At 47.5% G+C, this 20,037-nt stretch overlaps 6 protein-coding genes across 6 annotated transcripts; 3 read left to right on the forward strand and 3 right to left on the reverse strand.

Annotated features, from left to right (window-relative positions):
• Positions 1–844: 844 nt before the first annotated feature.
• On the forward strand, positions 845–3,190 carry FPRO_12556 (uncharacterized protein; the record flags this gene model as incomplete). Its single annotated transcript, XM_031224366.1, has 3 exons — positions 845–989; positions 1,040–2,813; positions 2,872–3,190. The coding sequence occupies 3 exons, from the start codon at positions 845–847 to the stop codon at positions 3,188–3,190; spliced, it is 2,238 nt and encodes a 745-aa protein (XP_031089632.1).
• Positions 3,191–3,620: 430 nt separating this feature from the next.
• On the reverse strand, positions 3,621–4,659 carry FPRO_12557 (uncharacterized protein; the record flags this gene model as incomplete). The annotated part of the gene is made up of 2 exons (XM_031224367.1): positions 3,621–3,724; positions 3,786–4,659. The coding sequence occupies 2 exons, from the start codon at positions 4,657–4,659 to the stop codon at positions 3,621–3,623; spliced, it is 978 nt and encodes a 325-aa protein (XP_031089633.1).
• A 2,569-nt stretch (positions 4,660–7,228) lies between these two features.
• FPRO_12558 (uncharacterized protein) lies at positions 7,229–9,715 on the forward strand (the record flags this gene model as incomplete). Its single annotated transcript, XM_031224368.1, has 1 exon — positions 7,229–9,715. One exon carries the CDS (start codon positions 7,229–7,231, stop codon positions 9,713–9,715), a length of 2,487 nt encoding a protein of 828 aa, XP_031089634.1.
• A 1,290-nt stretch (positions 9,716–11,005) lies between these two features.
• Positions 11,006–14,370, reverse strand: FPRO_12559 (uncharacterized protein; the record flags this gene model as incomplete). Its single annotated transcript, XM_031224369.1, has 7 exons — positions 11,006–12,781; positions 12,835–13,395; positions 13,447–13,582; positions 13,630–13,708; positions 13,760–13,907; positions 13,966–14,238; positions 14,293–14,370. The coding sequence occupies 7 exons, from the start codon at positions 14,368–14,370 to the stop codon at positions 11,006–11,008; spliced, it is 3,051 nt and encodes a 1,016-aa protein (XP_031089635.1).
• Positions 14,371–15,048: 678 nt separating this feature from the next.
• Positions 15,049–16,127, reverse strand: FPRO_12560 (uncharacterized protein; the record flags this gene model as incomplete). Its single annotated transcript, XM_031224371.1, has 2 exons — positions 15,049–15,364; positions 15,415–16,127. 2 exons carry the CDS (start codon positions 16,125–16,127, stop codon positions 15,049–15,051), a joined length of 1,029 nt encoding a protein of 342 aa, XP_031089636.1.
• A 1,580-nt stretch (positions 16,128–17,707) lies between these two features.
• Positions 17,708–19,139, forward strand: FPRO_12561 (uncharacterized protein; the record flags this gene model as incomplete). The annotated part of the gene is made up of 2 exons (XM_031224372.1): positions 17,708–18,117; positions 18,173–19,139. 2 exons carry the CDS (start codon positions 17,708–17,710, stop codon positions 19,137–19,139), a joined length of 1,377 nt encoding a protein of 458 aa, XP_031089637.1.
• Between the last annotated feature and the right edge of the window lie 898 nt (positions 19,140–20,037).

The raw sequence follows: 20,037 nt of genomic DNA on the forward strand, positions 1-20,037 counted from the left end.
TTCTGTCTGACAGCAAACTATTGAACTTTATATTGCCGTTTACCGCCAGCGGCCGAAACCTCGGAACATAAAACGCTTAGATATTAGCATTCACTGATTTAAGAAATATCTCAAAAACTTAAGTTAGGTCTAGAACATTTACATGAGGAAATGACTTTAGGAGCCAAGTATGACAAAGAGGAGACTCAGTATATTCCCATAAATATAGCATTTAATAATACAGCTTGCGGCTCCAGACATCATCCCAACTCTTTTAACCTAATATGTTTACTTTTAAAATTGTAAGTTGACTAGTGTGCGCGAAATTTGAGTATACTTTGCTTTCAGTCGACTTCTTAAAGCAAAACCCCAGGTTCGCATCAGCAAACCTCCCCACAAGGGCTATACCAAGTGTAGTTAGCAGCTGTTTGCACCCTGTCAATGCTTACGAATGTCTGGAATGTGACTTATTCTGTTAGTGCATCTAGACTTGCAGAGACACCACCATTTTAGTAAAAGTCGTATCCTAAGAGATTGCAAAGGCCTCAAAACTTAAGAGTGCACCTGGATGTAGATAAGCACAATTGCTTGATTCAGGACAGGGCGCAACCCTCGTATAAGTGCGTATTTACGTATTCCATCTACCTGAATTGCATGGCAATTGCGTTCCTGATAACTGAGACCAGAGAGGCCTGAACCTTTTAAGGTAAGAATGACCTGCTGGCTAAATTCTTTACTTGTGATTTATTAGGAAGAACCGTCCAGATCCCGAATTAGAATTGGATGACTTGATATACTAGTTCTGTCCCCTAAGGCATCCAGCTTCCACTACTTCTCCTATTATTTGTTTTTCTAGCAGTACAGAATGAGACTATCGACCATCTTTGTGCCCCTCTTGGGCCTGTACGACTTGGTATTGGCATCTGACCTTGCTGCGATCGAGAGCGATGTGTGGTGCGTCACGTATCTCTCGACCTACCTTATGCCTGTTTCCAGTTCAATCGCGTTCAGTATGGAGTTTATTTCGCTTTATTTGTCGCATAATCTAACATCGTTGCAGGGACAGACATCAACAGCGCATCTACAGAAATCTCATCTACTACTTCAAACTCCTCTACGTCTGAGCCTTCGAGCCTAGAGACAAAGACAACTGAAGCTCATTCCAGCTCCCAGCAAACCTCCAGCCGCTCTTCAACTTTGACCGCGACCGATCAGCTGAACAGCTCTCAAATGCAAACACTCTCTTCCACTACTCTGAGCACGAGCGATCGATTCACTAGCTCTATAATGCCATTAAGCTCAACCACTGCCAGCACAGATGTTACTACAACTTCAATTCCTCAACCCAGCGGCCGTTCAATTATTCTTCAAATTCAACCTCCCACCACCAACCGCAGACGCAACATCAAGAGAGCACCAGTTGGTGGTTTTGTTGGAGGCACTCAAGTCTGTACGTTTGCTTTAGACTTCACCCTTAGTGTGGAAGGGCAGCTGCTTGTGGGTGGCGTGCCTGTGTTTTATGCCGGTGAGGATTTTAAACCACTATCTGAGCAGAAACCTATCGGCAACAGAGACGATATCATCACCAAGACTTTCGCGGAGTCTAATGAGGTACTTGTGTTCAAGAACTCTAGTCTCCCCAACGGTGAGGCAGGCTTCTGCCAGACCTCTACCGGCGTAGTCTACATCACCTTTTCCAGCCAGCCATCTGGCTGTGTTCCAATTGCGCTTCGTGTTTATGAAGCACAGCAATGTCAAAATGGTCGAATAATTGATGGTTCAACTACAAGCTCCTCTGCTACAGGTACATCCGAGGCAGCTTCGTCTGGAACAACTGGAACAACTGGATCAACTACTACGATCCAAAGTGAAACAACGGTCCCATCTTCGGAGTCGACAGAATCTAGAGAGTCTACTACCAGCACAATGATTAGTTCGACTTCATCCTCCTCGACCTCTACTACCCCACTATCAGCTACTGTATCTAGTGACTTGAGCTCAGAGGGAACCCCGTCAACTACACTTGAATCGACGTCTGAAATAACTTCACTGGTGACAGACACAACCATCCTCACAAGCACAGAGAACGCTACCTCAGACGACATAAGCAGCATCCAATCTTCCACAGAAAGCCCTACCTCCAGTGCTACTACAACCGACAGCTCAAGTACTGGTGACACTTCAGCCATCAGTACTATGAGCTCCAAGTCGAGCTCAATTTTCACTAGCTCAACGACAACAAGCTCTACGTCTAGCTTGATCATGACAAGCTCAGCTTCTGGCTCTACTTCAAGTTTGTCTTCAAGCTCGACTTCTGACTTAGCCTCAACCTCAACTACAAGTTCAATGCCAGCAAGCTCAACTTCTAGCTTAACTTCCAGCTTGACTACAAGCTCGACTACAAGCACAACAACAGACTCCACTTCTGAGTTAACTACCAGTTCGACTTCTGACTCGACTTCAAGCTCGACTGACATGACTACAAGTTCGCCGTCTAGTTCAGACTTGACTACAAGCTCTACTTCTGAGTCTACTTCTGAGTCTACTTCAAGCTCGACTGACCTGACTACAAGTTCGGCGTCTAGTTCAGACTTTACTACGACTTCGACTTCTAGTTCAGACCTGACTACAAGCTCAGCTTCTACTGCAGACTTGACCTCTACAGATTCAACGAGCTCAACAACTTCGTCAGAAACTTCAACAACCACCTCAGCTGCCCCATCATTAGTACAAGACGGCGGCTTTGAAGATAACCCAAACACAGCATGGACTTTGTCAGGCAGCGCCGCTATTGTCAACAATCCTGGTATGGCTCTTTCAGGCAACCAGTATCTGTAAGTCACATTGTGAACGCTCTACAATCAAGAACCCTTTTTAACATGAGTTCACTAGTCAATTATCTGTAGTCAATGGGCTTCCCTCGGCATCAGCCTCCCAGACTGGCCTCGTCTCGTCACCCAACTCCATGAGTCTCTCCTACGTGGTTATGGACAGCCCTACACCCTCTGGCGTTTCCCAGTGTAGTTTCAGGGTAATGACAGCCGGCAACCTCGTGGCCGCTTTCGACGTGAATACGACTCCGAACGTTTGGCAGTCAGAGAGTTTCGGTGTCTGGGGCAGCGGTTCCTCCTGGACGATCGAGCTGTATTTATATTGTTCCCAAGGGCCAGCTACTTTTGCTATTGGTGTTGATAATGTAAGCATTCAGTAGTCATAATATCATAGTCATTATTCTACTGCAGGCCAAAGTCACAGGGTAGAGTTAGCGCTGTTTCAAATTCTACTCTTTACATAATATGCAGTTCATTTACTGTGCCAATTCTTTCTACTTTATCTCGGCTGTCTATAGATCGATTAATGATTTGTAGGTTATGTCGCATAAATACGACGCATTGGGTCAACCGAGTAGCTGAATTTCCCCAAAGGTGAGGCAGGCCAACTTCCTCCAATTTTGGCAATCAGAGTTCTGTGTCGTCGCCTAAGTAAGTACATTATGCGGCCATGTTCACAATACCATGGAATGACCTCTTGCAGGTGGACTGAGTAGATATATCTAATCAAGAGGAAGACATCTTTTACATAAGTATATTGAGTAAAGTCAAGTAATAAATGTGCGTCGATAATGGAAAGAAATGGACTGTCTACAGGGAAATCAGTGGGACAACAGCTAAGAATGCCATGCCCAGGCCAGTCAACCCAAGCTCCCGACCGGCTCCCGACACGGCAACTGGGACATCTGAAGTTCCTTCTTAGATCTTAGTAAGGATACAGTGAGAAAGGTGAGATTCGAGGGTAAAGAAACATACCGGGAGAGACAGCCTCAGAAGTATAAGTGCCGGAGGTTGGCCTGACACTTGACTCAAATCCGCCATCAGTTCTTGTAATCTCCGGCTCGGCGTTTCCATTATTGGACTTCGCATCCTGTCCACCATTCTGACCGCTCTGGCTACCACCGTTGCTATCGCCATTGGTAACACTGTTGTTGCCAGTCTCGCTACCATCGTGACTTCCATTCTGACCGCTTTTGCTACTGCTGTGGTTGCTACCATTGGTACCGCTATTGCTGCTACTGTTGCTACCATTCTCTTCTCCGTTCTGCCCGCTACGGCTGCCGTCATTGCTACCAGCCTGTCCGCCACTTGGACCGCCGCTCTCGGCACTGATCTCGCCAGGCTTCGCAGGCATCAGTGTGGGGCGAGCACCGCCGTTGATGTATGGGTGCCCATTGACTGGGTACGTGATAGTGGCATTGATGGGCTCAGGACCACATGTAGTACACGTCTGCACATCGCAAGTGAATCCGAAAGGAATAGATTGAGACTCTATGGTAGGCTGGGCCTCCATTCCTTTATATGTTTCTGTAATAACGTACTTTTGTTCGTAGAGCCCCGTAGAGCAAAAGGCTGGGAAGTATGTCGTATACTCAATTGTGTTTATGCAAGTCTTGCATCCGCAATCGCACTCGGGGGCCTCAACCTCGACGATGATAGGACCTCCAGAGATCTCTGGATATTTTATGATGCAGGTCGGACCCAGGACCTCGATATCGACGGTTCGGGTCAAGACTTCGAGGGAAGCGCATTGGGTTATTGTTGCTGTGGCCAGGACATACTGAACAGCATTGTCGGCTGCCCCAACGACAGCGGCGAGGGCCAGGGTGGCGAGGGAGGAAAAGTGCATCATGCAAATGTAAGCAAATAATTCGCGCCAAATAGCCACAGAATGAGGTGAGATACAAAGGGAAGAGACATAGACCGAAGGAAGAACAGGCTATGTTTTAAGGGACTTGATGGAATCCGACAGTCAAACCCGCAGAAAAAGCAAAGGCCTAAATGGCTTGTAAATTGCGTTGCAACTTCACAGCGAACCCCAAGTCCCAGCACAGGTTCAATCTTGTTTCGACAAAAAGCCATGTGAGCTACTAGTCTTGAGTCAATAGCACTACCCTAGCTAGATACCCCAACACATAAAGCGCCACTTTCTGCCATACGAGGAGCTGTTGTGCTAAAGCTTAAACTTGCAAGTCTTAATCTTTGTTCGTCTACTAGTCACTGACAGAATGAGCATAGTACCCTGCAATCCGCTTTTAAATTATTAATTGCGGACTTCAAGAAACTACCAATGACTATCCCGTGAGCAATCAGAATTCTTTTCAGCGCTAGAGGAAGAAGTGAGTCGTAAAGCGAGTTCGCCTGTTACTACCGTGTTCAGACTGGAAGTCTAGACCGGCGCTTTACCCGAGAGGAAAACAGACAGAATTCAAGACTCTGTACTCTGTGCCCAGTGAGTTTTGTGGCCTCTCAAGACTCTAGTCATAATTGGTTTAAGCGAGCGATCCCGTCTGTATTTGTGGCGTGGACTGTTTTGGATAACAGCACCAAATCTACTGAAGCTAACTGCTTCAGGTAAAACGGAGGAGAAATTTCGCTTACGAATCTCAACGGGCCTCCATTCAATAGTTCCAACGGCATTCCATTCCTTTTAGACAATTGCAATCCGAATTTCATTCACAGCAGATAAGTAACTTGGCTATCATGTCTACACGCGCTCGCTCGCGATTAGGCAGATTGATTCATAAATACAGCCAGCATTAAGTTTCAGTTTAGCTTCTAGGTAAATAGCTATTTGTTGCCCTATTTCAACGTGCCTTGAGTATTGCTGGTGTTGTGACTTTATGCAACGGCAAGAAGATGCCGAACCACACTTGATCACATATCTATCGACCTGAAAATCTCGTATCCTTATCACTGCTTGGCCTGGAAATCCCTCAATGATACCATTCCCATGATTTTTTCAGAAACGCCAAAAGGCCCTCAGGTTCTATTGTTATGACCCAATTTGGCATCAAGTGCTACATCCTACAGTTTTCCTTGAAGTTAAACCAGAAATGTAAGTTTTACTGTATATTAATACTTTCAAACCGATAGAACGGCAATACTCTACATGGCTCGAACTGGTCAACAGGCTATTACATGTCTGCTTCTCAACAGCGATATAAAATAATAGGGAACAACCGGCCATGGTTTCCAGCTCCTTATGGGCACGAACAATATATAAAGCCGCTACTTGCGAACAATATCAAAGCGGGTATAATGACTTCTCTACAGAGGAACCCACTGATGTATGCGTCTGCGAACGGACGTGACGGTGTAATTCGTTACTCCTTAAAGCATGTGCTGATGCAAATTGTCAAGGTCATTAGCCCTACACACGACTCTGGGATACAGTAGTCATCGATTGAATTGCCAGGGTCCTGTGAAGATGTATGTCTGTTCTTGATTTAAGAAAAGGGTAAAACGTATAGCCATGCGACTACGTATAAGGTGATCCTGACAGACACGGGGTCGGACTAAGGATATTCCTGACTTCTAACAGGTCCAACCACTCTTGAAAAATGGGGCCAGTTCCAACTTCAAGTCTATCCGTTTATAAAGCGGCCGCTGTCAATAGTCTCCAGATGGGAGAATCTGGCAGTGATCAAGCTAATTGTCTAGTACGGCACTCAAGTCGACTCAAACAAGGGTCAGGACAAGACGCCACAAAGATCAATGCTGCCCCTCATCACCACGTTCCTATGCTCCTACTACTTCTCCATTATAGGAAATAAGTCAACTTGAGAGATCTCTGGCGATAAATTTAACAATGGCATTTTGCTAAACATGTATATCAGGAAATTTATACGATTCTTCTTAAGGATAGCAGGAATTTGCACTTGAGAAATGGCTCCAAGCCTCTAACCGCGCTACAATAACATGTGCAGTTGATCGAGCCCTTGGAGAGGTCTCCCGATGACCTGGAAAGATTGCGAGAGCCTGATCTATGCCTGTCAAGTAAATCTCCCTGCCTCGCTTTTTCCAGAACTGTCCTGATAGGAAGATTTAAGTGGAGATCTCTCCTTGCAGATATTATCAACTATAATAAGAGGTTATCAAGTCTCAAGCGTTTACATCGAGATAACAGTACATTGTCTGCCGGCATCCTTTATAAAACACGAACTATTCGGTTTTTTATGTTAGTGCTACTTCCTTGTGTTATTTAGTAAATGTAATCCGTACAGTTTAAGTCTTCTGTAAGGACAAGGTCGTTGGCACTGCGTTACACTGCGTTGCCGTAGTAGCTGACTCATTGGCCCCCGCCTTAACGCGTCTGACGCATGAGACTGTGTTTGTGGAAAATGAAATTTTCAGTCGAGGCCTCAACTTAACTCAACTCAATTTGTGCAGCATCCTGCGGAATCAACATCGCCACAATGAACCCGTTCAGACTACTCCGCGATCAGGAGCCAGATCCTCCTCAGTACTATTTCACCCTCCCGGCTCTCGAGGACTCTATTCGCCCACCGCCATGCCCGTGTTCCGACTGCCAGGATGGTTTCTACCCCGAGAATTCGCAAAAGAACCCGGAGCACTCCTACCACCAAAGACTTTCAAATGTTCAAGCAGAGAGTCGCGCTCGCTCTTTTGTAGACGATATTCAGAAGCGCAGAAGCCGACTGAGCGAAAAGGTTCAGGTCTTCGGTGACATCCTGATAACCCGGTGGAAGAAGCAGAGCCAAGCCAAGCGAGCGACATTACTCAAGGAGGCGGCGCCCGACCTCGAAGCACAACAGTGGCTTCTCCCGCGATACAACTACATGCGCGAGAAGTACTACATTCTTGACAGAAAGGCGGAGCGCAGACGCCAACTCCTACTTCCCTGGCTCAACGTACACGTCCTCAAGACCAATCCTGCCGTGCTCTTTGCTCTACTCCACTACAGGACGGCCTATCCTCCGCAGTCCTGGGCGACCTTTGACAGCAATCAACTCAAAGTCAGCTGGGCAGCTGGGTACTTCGATGTCGACTTCTCTGCCAAATGCGTCGTGATGCATGGAGATATATTTGGGTCACTGGTGGATTGGGAAGCAAAAGCCGCGCACCGTGGTGATATTCTTGGGTACCCCAGAGCGATCCTGATACTCGAAGCACAGGCTTTCCTTCTCAAGGTTCTGTGCAATATCGTCGACAAGATTCTCGAAGGCGTGGATCCCCTGCAAACCCCACGAGCTGAGAAGTGGCACGACCTCGTCAACCACGAAGCCTTCCGAGAGACAGGCGCCATCGAGTTCTGGTCTCCCTACACCAACCAAGCTTTTTCACGTCCCCCAATGTTCAACTGCGATTACCTCGTCACGCTCGCAAAGTCTCGCTTGGAGGAGACTGGCGATCACCTATGGTACCTGCAGTGCGACAGCGATTACATGCGACGACATGTCAAGATCTGGTTCGCAACTGAGGCCTTCAAGAAGGCGCCAGACCAACAGAGAGCTATGATGCTTACGCAACGTATTGTTCTCGAGATCGAAAGTCACCTTTGGTGGCGATGGATCGAAATGGAGTGCAACAACGTGGAGGCTGTTCGCAGGCGATTCAGCGACAGTATTTATCCCGGGATGCCCTTGCCCCCAAAGTATGACAAGGCTCTGGGTGCTCTTGAGCTTCTGCTCGTCAACCAGGTCAATTTCAGAGCCGAACTACTTGGGAAACTTCTGCCGCTTATGCCAGGCATGCAGAAACACTGGAAAATCGACCGCAGCTACGCTTCGTCCAAAACAATGGGCCTAGTGAAACGCATTACGATTCCCAATACCCAAGAAGCACTTACCAACGACCCCCTCGACTGGTGCCTTGTTCAACTACAGGGAAAGCCTGACACTCCGCTGAATTTCGACCATGCCATGCTCTTCGCCATGCTCCGGGATCATTTGTCCAACAATGCTTCGGAAGGGAAAAGGTTGGACGAGATCACGTACCAGATGCTCTCTGACCTATCAACATGTCACGAAATGCTTGTTGCAGTCCGTTCACATAGGCCTCAAACCACCTTGGGAACACTGGATGAAGTAATTGCTACAGAACATCGCGGGTTTTGGAAGATTCGTCGGCCACTTACGATCAATGAAGAAGTGTTCAAAGACATCGGAACGGCTTTTATGGAAGACTTCTACCGTGTGAAGCCACCAACTGGTTCAAAAGGTTCTGGGCGCGCTACACAGCTTCGAGCGCTCTCTACAGCGGTGGAGAAGTTCTGGGGATCAATCAGGGCATATGTGAGAGAAGACTTGACAAAGAGCGATACTGCTTTCAGCTCGGAAGAGGCTGGGGATCTTCTTGGCGTGGTTTCAGCACACCTCAGTCGGGAGTATATCCAGGAGAAGCGACGGGCTGAGGCTGAGATCCTCACTGCAATCAAGATCGCAGACAAAGCCACGCCCATTGATGAAGCCTTCAACGCAGGTTCCGAGCCGAGCCTCACGTCTACCACGATAGTACAAGGCCGAGAGAAGGTCAAGACACGAGGAGAGCAGGGATCTTCTAGCAATGATGTCACAGAACCGCAAGCTGAAGATGCAGGAGAGGTGACCAAAGAAACTGTCATAACATTGCCGGAAGAAGCACTAGGAGTCATTCGTCTCATGTTTCCCAGCAAGGACGGTGTTGCCAAGGATGTTACATGGAATCGATTCGTCAACATGATGACCAAGGCGGGCTTCACAGCAAGGAACACCGGGTCAGCGGTGTCTTTCAAGCAGGTATCTGGGTCTGGGGCGGGAGGGAGTATTGTCTTCCACAAACCGCATCCTGCTGACAAGATTGATCCGATTCTCTTACGAATCATGGGGAAGAGAATGACGAAGTGGTTTGGTTGGAAGCGGGAGCTTTTCGCTTTGCAGGGCGAAGCGACTTCAGTTATCTAGGGATAAGGTGTATTGTTAATCACGGAGCATGGTATCGCGTAAAGGATAGGGACAAATAATAATTTGTTAGAGTTTTGTAAATTCTGGTCCACACCTTCTACCTGATGTCACGTCATTGTTCTTGTTCTCTCTAAGTGGCATCAGCTTTCTCTCCCACATTCAATTTCTCTCGTGGGATGTTCGTGCCTCCATAGGGTCATCCTCCGAGCTTGGTGGCACGCTCTCTATTCGCAATAGGTGCCGCAATGTCCGCAGTTGCGGCCAGGAATGACCCATACATCATTCTCGGGCGTAGAGCATTTGGGGCATCGAGTGCCAGGCATAGCGTTGTCGACTAGAGGTTGGGAAGCCATTTTGAAGATTTCTGCTGTGTTTGTATGTTTGTATGTTTGTAAGTGCGTGGTGTTGTAGTAAATGCTGTTTGATGTGTGTGGAAGATGAGATAGAGATGGGAATGATTGATGCGAGTTGAGCGGATTGAGCGAGGTTTATGTACTAGATGAGATGGTCAGCTTGGCAATTGTTCAGCGCGAATATGTCTGTGTCAGAGTGTTGTTCGAGACTCATTGCCTCATTACCCATTCCCTTGATGAATCAGATATGTGCAACATTTGTTCAATCATCAGTAATCAGTGCCTCAGAACATCGCCGTAAATGTAACCGCCAGAACAAACCTCTTTGTGAATTAACTGCACATAGCTCAGTCGATAATCATTCACAGAGCATGAATTTCTGACAATTGATCACCATATCACTTTTCTGATGTATCGTGTGAAACGATGATCAAGCCACAGCCATCACAGTTACCCATGAGAAAGAGTTTGTCCTTTGCACCAAAACTAACCTTATTACCATTGCGATGCTGTTGGCTATATCAGTGCATCTTTGTCGATTCTTACGATGATACATTCTCGGTCGATTTGTGATACTGATTAATTCCTTGAATATTCTGATTAACATGATTGGGTTGCCTAATAGCATAAGCAAAAGAATGAGTAAGGTTCACTAGAAACCAGGTATAAAGATCGTCAGCTTTTGAAATTTAATTACAGAGACACAGTGTTCTTGAGAGAACCCGGGAAATTCGTAGCGGGTTACTTAAGAAGAAGCACTATAACCTTCAATAAAATATACAAGAGGAGGATTAAATGTGTAGACGGTTCAACTCATTGACAAACAATTATTGACATCAAGTAACAGGAACGAGTTATGTCTATGAGAATAGTCAAGGGATGCATCTCTGCTAAGTGTTATGTAAGTTCTATTCTATTGACTCTATTATCTATCTATTTACCAGGTAAACTTCATCAAGTTTGGATTCAGAGCAATCGGGAGAAAGAAGTGACAGAAGATGACAGTTGCAAGAGGAAAGATCGCAACGAGCTCATCAATCCTCCATAAATATGGGAATGCATAGACACCGCAGATCATCAACGCTGTCACTGCCAAGCAGAATATGAATACATACTTGAAGCCCGCGATGATGATACTGATCTCTTGGAAGAAATTCGTGTCTTCCACCTCCTTTGACGTAGCACCCCAGCTGATGTCGATGGACAGCATGTGACAAAGAATTGCCTTGCAGACATGCATGGAAATGCCGCCCAGGAAAATAAACATGAGAGCCACCCACTTGAAACATGTCCAGAGCTCCTTGAGCAAGCTAACCTGTTGAGAACGGTATCTGATCAAAGCGAGGGTGATGTTGCCAGCTATAGAGAAGACGACAACAAGAGCAACCCAGACACGCCAACTGCTCATATAATAGTGATCAAGCTCTCCGTTGAGCCAGCCAATGAGGAAGTAGTTCAGCAGCGACCCGATCCAAGAATAGCCGATGGCGTAGTATGTGCCGATATATGACATGATGGTGATTTTAGACCCAAGCGGCATATTCGACATGATAAAGCGTTTGAACAGCGGTGTGAAGATACCGTGTCTCCACCAGTCTTTTATAGGCCAGAACAGAAGCTCGCTGCAGCCATACGCATATTTTTCCCACCGGGCCAACTCGTCGTAAACAGTGAGCGAAACACCCTCTTTGAAGCCGTCGCCGCAATAAGCCCCCAGGCGAATATGATAACCCAGTGTTTGCAAGCGCAGAGAAATATCAAAGTCTTCGGACACGTGAGACTCGGACCAGAATTTCTCATACGGCGTTGTTGCATTTGGATCCTTCTCGTTGTTGATAATACCACCGTCTTCAGAACCAACTTCTTGTAGAGCAGACCAGCGTATAAACGCATTGTGTCCGACAAAGGGTGAGACATCGCCGTTGGCAACTGCGTAGGTGATGGCTGTGTAGATGAGGTTGGTGAAGAAGGTGATGCCGCTTTCGAAGTAGCTCGTCGTGACGTTCATGACACCGGATGTGAACTGAAGGATTGCGACTTGGGGTGAGGCTTCGAGTTCGCTGACGGCGTCGATGAGACAGTCTGTTGGGACGCGGGTGTCAGAGTCGACGAGGAGGAGATAGTCGCCGACTCGGATGTCACCGCCTACCCAGGCACGGCCTAGCTCTTCGGAGAGGACTTCATCGAGGCATTTCTGATATGCTGCATTCTCCTCGGCTTGTGTCCACTTCTCGTTGCGGTCAATTTGCATCAGCTTGTCTTCTACCTTTAAGCTAATGCCAAGTGCATAATTCATGTTGGAAGCTTTCTTGAATTTGCCCCGGCGTATGAATCTCTTTATTCCTTCACCGTTTGGGTTATGCCCTGGCCGGGCAACCCAGCCAATGTTGTTCTCCTTGTAGAACATGCGTCGTTCCTCAGCTTCTTCAGGGGACACAAGTTGCATACCATCGTCGTTGATGAAGATACTAGCTGTACCGCCGAAAGATTCATAATTATGGATGGCGGCAGACAGGGACTGTACTGTTGGTCGAATGACACCCTCGAGGCCCTCTTTATACACTGGACATTGAATGGTAACGTGGGGCAAGAGTACTTTTGTTCCGTCGAGGCGTCTCGTTCGCTTGGCGGAGTAAAACTTGGAATTAACTTTTAGTTGCGTGACGGGTCCAATCATTTGAAAGATAGTCACGACAATAGCTTGACAGAAGAACTGGTACCAAGTCAGCAGTCAATTTTGGTATAGCGCTCAGGTGTTGTTCTTACCAAGCTCAAAATAATCTGAGGAGGAGCCGTTACCAGAAGAAACAAACGATACCAGTGTCCCTCACTCGCAATCTCCAGTGCCATCGTGCTGCAGCCGAGCGCTATGAGGCAGAGACATATAGCAACAGTCAATCCGACGATGAAGGCGTTGAGAAGCGGTGTTGGGCGTGGTGCATCGGAAGCGAATTCTAGATCGACATCGGCTACCACGGTCTCTTGCGACGTTGCGTAAACTTCTGTTGGCTGTGCCTTTTCTGTCACGCTGGGGGCGCGTGTTGGTGCAACGGAATGTGATGGTGTGTTAAGTATCGTTGTTAGTAGGTCTATACTGCCCCGGAGCATGACATTCACCCTGGTCTTGAGATGGTCTTTTAGAGCAAGAGCCCCTACGCGCCTCCTGCGTTTCAACACGGCCCATTCCATTTCTGCAAAGAATGACTCCTCGATAGAATTCCGCGTCTCGAGGGTGCAGTCTTGATCGCGCTCAGCGCTAGAGAGACTTCTCATTGCGAACCAGGGATGGCCGAGATGTCGTTCCTTATTACGCATAGCTCTCAACACCTGGATTGATCAGCTGAGATACACACTATTCTGGAAGGGGCGTGGGCTTACGAATCTTCTCTCATCTGTAGGAACAAGGTCACACTTGGTCACGACTGCGACGATGCGATTGCCAGTCACGTCAGCTGCTCGCGCAAGCCTCGGGCCCTCCTGGCTGCTCATATCAGTTGTCGCGTCGACGACAGATCTTTATTCTGTTAGCATTCTCCTTGAACAGTAAAAGATAAGACTGACAGAATGATAGTGTTGGGTTGCTTGATGAGATCCATGATGAGGGATCTTGTCACCTCCTGCGTGTCATCAACTGACGGACCTGTCTATGTGAGCTTTTGTGCTATACAAATGGCACGAAAATGTGACTCACTAGACGATAGCCCAGGTGTATCGACGATTTCCATGCTGAAAAAGTCTGGACCCGAGATCTCAATGACAAGTACGTTGTCAGATACTTGTTGCTCTTCTTGTTCCTTTTCATCAGAGAACGCTGTTGCGACCTGCATGTGATTCGTTGCCTATCCACTGCGGTTAGTAAGATGTATCAAAACAACAGGTGTAAACGACTGCACGGACCTGATTCACAATGTGAGGAAGATTGACAGCCGCAAGATCTCCCTCATAGTTCACCTCGAAACTCTCCAAGTGGTCTGAAAGCTCTTTGTTCTGTCCATCCACTTTCCCTGGTTTTATCCGTGCCCTTAATGTTGTCCCCGTCCGGCTGCTGTGCGTAAAGCAAGCATGGATGGGGAATTTCGTTGACGACAGACGAGAGCCATGAAGAGATAAGCCAGAGAGAGCTTCGAACAAAGAAGTCTTCCCAGAGCCTTTGTCTCCAACAATGGCTACCTAAGTATCTCCTGTTAGTGTTCATCCTTGAGTACTAGGCATGTGAGTGCTTACAACAGGGACAGGCGATGAGGCGCCCAGTGACAAGCCAGTGACATGGCCAATCGACCCATTACTTACAGCCCCTGACATGCTGACTGATCTTCGACTCGTTCCAGAATCCATCATGTCTATCATTTCTTTGTTTGACGATCCCTGAGGTGTCAAAGAGTGCACCAGTCTTTGTTATGTAGCAGCGCCAACGGGAGATCGGCGGACACCGTGCTGCATGGCAGATGTCGTGGTCTCTATGGATACGCATACCCCTCTAGAGCAATTCGCCGACGACGGAAGAACCTCTGTCAGTTCTCACAAACCGAAAAGAGCAAGGCATCATGAGACCCTAAGGGTTTTGATTGGTAGGGTCGTAGTACGCGAGTCGTGCACGCGGGCGTATTTGTACCGTTGCTAATCAGTGCATTCCACGGCACATACAAAGTGGCTGAAACCGGAAAACGTATTGTGGATCGACTGAGACATCTTCGCAACGAACAATGGTGTGACATCATGATGTGATGAGTTTATTGGCATGGTGGCCTTTGTAATCGGAACTTTGTCACATTCTTGGGCAATGAGTTGAAGCAGAGACGGCACAACAAAGGTAATTAGTCACGCATTGTTTAATACTTTCTAGATTGAAAACCAGATGCTTATTACGGTATGAGACCTGTGTTTGAGTGTCTAAAATCACTACATAACATAACAATTGATAGAACAAGAAGCACACCGCGTGTCCAAAAGGCTGGTACTTTGAAGTTTTGATCTCGAATTCTATATAGTAACATACAAGGCAAAAAGTGGCCAGAGTAGCCCAAAATAGGATATAAAAGGCCGAATAATTAGGGCCTGCGAGTCACTGTCCTCCGTGACTAATGCTGGAACAACGTATGTAGGGGTAGACGGCTTGGAAGCTGTCACATTAGGCTTGACAACATTGTCTCCTGGTACAACGCCCGTCGCATCACCTCCAAGATACCAACTTCCTATATCAGTCAACTGCCCATTTGAGTTCAGCATCGACACATTATACCCAACATTCGACGTAAATGAGCGAAAAGACCCAAAGTACGAATAGTGAGTCACGTTTCTAAACAATCGCATTAATGACTGCATTCAAAGGGAATGAACGTGACTTACTTGTTTCCATCGAGATACTTCACCGACGTCTGGAAGTAATCCTGCGTCGCAGCCAAAGATGAAAAGTCCAACGCAAATTCAGTAACCCAGATCTTCTTCCCTGGGAAGACATCCAGCACACCAGCTATGTGGCTCGCCATGCCATCAAAGCTTCCGTACCAATGTATAGGGACAAAGTCAAATGTGCAATTTCCCTTACAAGCTTCTACAAAGTCCGCCAGCCACGTAAACCCCGAAGGAGCTCCCGTCACCGCCGGCGCACCAAGCGAGACGCCTAGTTTTCTCAGCGGCTCGAGCTGCTTGATCCAGTACTTGGCTGCGTCTTTTGGCTTCATGTCACTCCCGCCGTTGGCCATTGAGTTGTCCGGCTCGTTGAAGCCCATGACATACGTGACGTTTCGACCACCGATGATTTGCGCCGTGACGTTTTCGAGAAAGGAGGTGTCATCGAAGCCATCGGGGGCTCCCCAGAGCATGGGGACGAACTGGAAGGAGGTGTTGTTCTCGTAGACAGGGCTGGGGTACGGTTTGTAGTTGTAGTACCATGTTAGGTCGGAGTGTTTTTGGACCCAGACTTTGTCGTCGCTGGGGAAGTCGGAGTTGGGGATGTAGATGAGGCCGCGCTTTGAGGAGGGGTAGAAGTTTTTGGATATAGCGAGGCATGAAGTTGTGAAGAGGGCCAGGGCCACGAGTGAGGATTGTATGAGCATCATTCTTGGTGGAAGATCAGCGATGGACGACGTTTGGGAAATGGATAGAGCGAGAGGTCCTTAGCAAGATGTGCAGAGGTAACGGGACATTGCTTTCTGCGGATGGTTACGTTGCTTGGGCTGCCATGTTCCAACTGCCGATAAGTCTGTCTTTGTGAATGTACAGCATGATCCCACGCGTAAGTTCAGGTCGTTGCTGTTTGCGGCATTCAAAGTGTGATATTTTCAGACCAACATCTGTTTACTGAGAATGATCCGAATCGTCGCTCTCGTAGCCCTGACTCGCGCACTCAAAACAAATACAGCAAGGGTGAAAAAGTCGGGCCGCTCACATTCAGTTCGGCCATAAAAAGGCGGGGCATCGTGTAATATGATTGGTCAATTGCGCAATAGTGCCGTGCTTAGCTGTTGCATTGATTGAGATGCATGCCATCTAGTACCTTGCATTGTGAGAACTGATCCTCGATACCGATACTTATTGCCGATCTTAGAGATGGGATGATTCCTCGTCGGATGGTTTTGGGTGCTGGAATGTGATATCTCCCCTGCCAGGGAAGTGGTCCGGCTCCGTCGGCCGAAAGGCTCAATTGTCCGCTTTTAGGCTATTGAGATGAGTCTTGGGGTCTGGTGACATGTCGTTGGTCTGTGGTCTGAGTGTATTTCGTTTGTGGCGCAGACTACGGGGATTTTTACCAAGTCACTACCCCACGTTGAATCTGATGGCGTTTTATGTTGGTTATTTTGACTCAGTTAGGTCTATAGGTTAATGCCCAATATACTACATTATTTTTCTTAAAAAGCAATAGACTCTGCTCCTACAATTTACTCAAGTTCCACTCTTAACCGTTGCAACATCAGTGGAATTCTCCTTCTCCAAATCTGTATGTTATGTCCGCTGCAAGCATGACTCGAATAGCGGGGGCTCACTCCCGCGGGTACCCGCTGACGTATCCTGTGTAGGTACGGAAGAGGCGTTATCAGGAACAAGTTGCCGTAGTGGACACGGCGAGATAAACGGTTGCCATAAGCGAAGCAGGGTTTTTAATTGGCGTTTTGCCTCTCTAGGTCAAGCGTCGACGTCGCCAAGTTTTTGACATATGCACTCTATTCCTCCAGATGAGCGTAATCCGCTTTGGATGCTACATCGCTTAGCAGAACCGAAGTGTCTTGACGAAATAATCGAGGGTGCCCGCAGGCTAATAGATAGCCTCAATATACCGAGGTTCTCAGTCATGGACTTTTGTTCTGGAGTTAGTTGTGGGGGTTTGTTGGTTCGGTCTTGTCAAGAAGTACCTCTCAGTCTGTTCGATCAAGGAATGTCAGAATTTTCAAGGAGGGGGGTGTACTTGGGTTTGAATAGTTGTAATCTATCCTTGTTTTTGAAGATTGAATGTTATGAATCGCAATGCTGGTACTGTAGAAGTTTGCTAATTGTAGTGGGTTCTAAGCTCTTAATTCTTATATTGTTGGCGATCAGTTATAATTATGCTGCCCGTAATGCCAAGTAAATCTAGCACATCTAGCGCTTTGCCTTGCCAATCCTGTCTCGGGCAGTAGACTGGATATCACCAGCCTCTACCACAATGTCGTTGGGGTGTAACAGCACTGCAATTAGATCCTCTGGATCATATCTGGCCTCTACTAGTCATGCAAACTCAACAGAAGACTTGGTCAGGCCGAGCCTCGCAGCTCAAAGTTCAACTGAGTCCTCTCTCAAGAAGAGATTCCCCCCTCGTCCATATTTCCATTCTCGCCGGGTTAAGAAGGGCACTGTCGAGAGACCATACCTTGCTGTCAAGGACCCTCGAGGCATATGGATTACGATCATCCCTGCGCTGGGCATCCTTGTCGGACTTGCTGCCATAGCGCTTCTAACATGGAGTGGCTATAAGTCAGTTGATAAACATAAATACTGCACGGTATTTACAGATGATTTTTCCAATGGATTCAATTCTACAATATGGAACAAGCAGGTAGAGGTCGGAGGATACGGGTACGTTGAAACTCCCCATCTCACATTGCTGAATGCTAATAAGAGTCGATTCTAGAAATGGCGAGTTTGAACTGACGACAGACACGGATGAGAACGTCTTCGTCCGCGACGGCCAACTCATCATCAAACCCACCCTCCAAACCGACAAATTCCTCTCGGAAACAACAAAGATAAACCTCACTGCTCAAGGGACTTGTTCCGCCACGACAACCCAAGACTGCGTTCAAGTCGCAAACCTCACCGCGGGAGAAATCGTCGCGCCCGTCAAGTCCGGCAGGATCACAACCAAGAACTTCGGCGTCATCCGCTACGGCCGCGTCGAGATCGTCGCCAAGCTCGCAGCGGGAGATTGGCTCCTCTCGCAGCTCATGATGTTCCCAGCCAAGGACTACTACGGCGCGTGGCCTGCCTCTGGCGAGATTGATATCGGGATGGTGCGGGGCAATAATTACACTTATGACAATGGGCGCGGGAACCAGCAGGTGTCGACTCAGCTACACTGGGGTCTTGATACAGGCACTGATCGATGGCAGAGCACTTCTGGGGCAAGAAATACGCTGCGAACGACCTTTCATAAAGACTTTCATACTTTTGGACTGGAGTGGTCGAATAAGTATCTCTTTACGTGGCTCGACCATCGCATCGCACAGGTCACGTACGTCAAGTTCAATCACCCGTTCTACCAGCACGGTGGCTTTCACCAAGCTCTCACCAACGGGTCTCAGATCTCAAATCCTTGGACTGGCCCGGGAACCAGCAATGCGACGCCCTTTGATCGACCATTCTACCTGATCATCGCGCTGGCTGTTGGGGGAACGTCGGGCTGGTTCCCGGATGATGTGCACGGTAAGCCCTGGGTGAACGATGCCATCACCCCGAAGACGGATTTCTGGAACGCGAAGGATCAGTGGTATCCGACATGGGAGAAGAATAATGGGGGGGAGATGGTGATTAAGAGGGTTTCTATGTGGCAGCAGTGTGATCGCGCTGCCACTGATTTATCGCAGTTTTCATCGAGTTAGATAAATACCCGGTAATGCGATAATTTCATAACTATCACTACATCTTATTCCATCACTGTGCTTCTCAGAAGTCTGGTCGCTGATCTTATATGTATTGGTATAGTACACCAGATGCGGCAATCTCGCGCAAGGTGTCAGGTTTAAAAGAGCTGGATGGTGAACCAAGGCCCACTTTATTGGCGAATCGCTTCTGATAGGCTACAGGAAAATCATGAGTTTACCGGGTTAATAATTTACCGACATTTGCTCCAGAAATCACGGACTGTGAAATGATACAGGGTAGCTTATGGAAAATCCAGGACCAGACTGGTCAGTAAGCCATTCTAGTGATAATAATACGGCCTACCGGGGAAATAAAGAACGGCCTGTAAACTGGTAAATTGCTAGGAAAAAGCGTAAGATGGTGAGTGTGTGGTCTTGATTTAATAGCTCACTCTATGCTACGTTACCATTTGGGGTATCAATTATCACCTTGTTCCTTGATGCATACTGATAATCAAGCATGACTTTTGTTAACCCAACTGACACTTTTGACTTTTTAGAATTTCCAACAGATGTCAGATCGACATCTTGTTACGACGATCTTGAACTCTCATGGGATGAAGCCATCTAATTTCAGTTTCAGCTCCAACAATCCCAAGATACAAGTCAACTCATCTCCAGCTGATAAGATAAGCTTGTCCACAGGCCAATCGAGACTCTGGTGTGGCTGGCTGACATTCCAGCTACCATATCGATAGTCATTTCTGGCGTAAACAAGGGAGAGGCTCGCTAACGTAAATCAGCTAATCAGACAGCGATATTCGCCGCCACTCCAATACTTGCCGCTGTGATAAGCCAAATAGGGAATCAATCACCAATAGCCATACCCAAATCGGTGAAGGCGCGGGGTTGTCCC

The sequence above is a fragment of the Fusarium proliferatum genome, assembly GCF_900067095.1.
Source record: "Fusarium proliferatum ET1 genome assembly, contig: FPRO_scaffold015, whole genome shotgun sequence".
Lineage (NCBI taxonomy): Eukaryota > Fungi > Ascomycota > Sordariomycetes > Hypocreales > Nectriaceae > Fusarium > Fusarium proliferatum.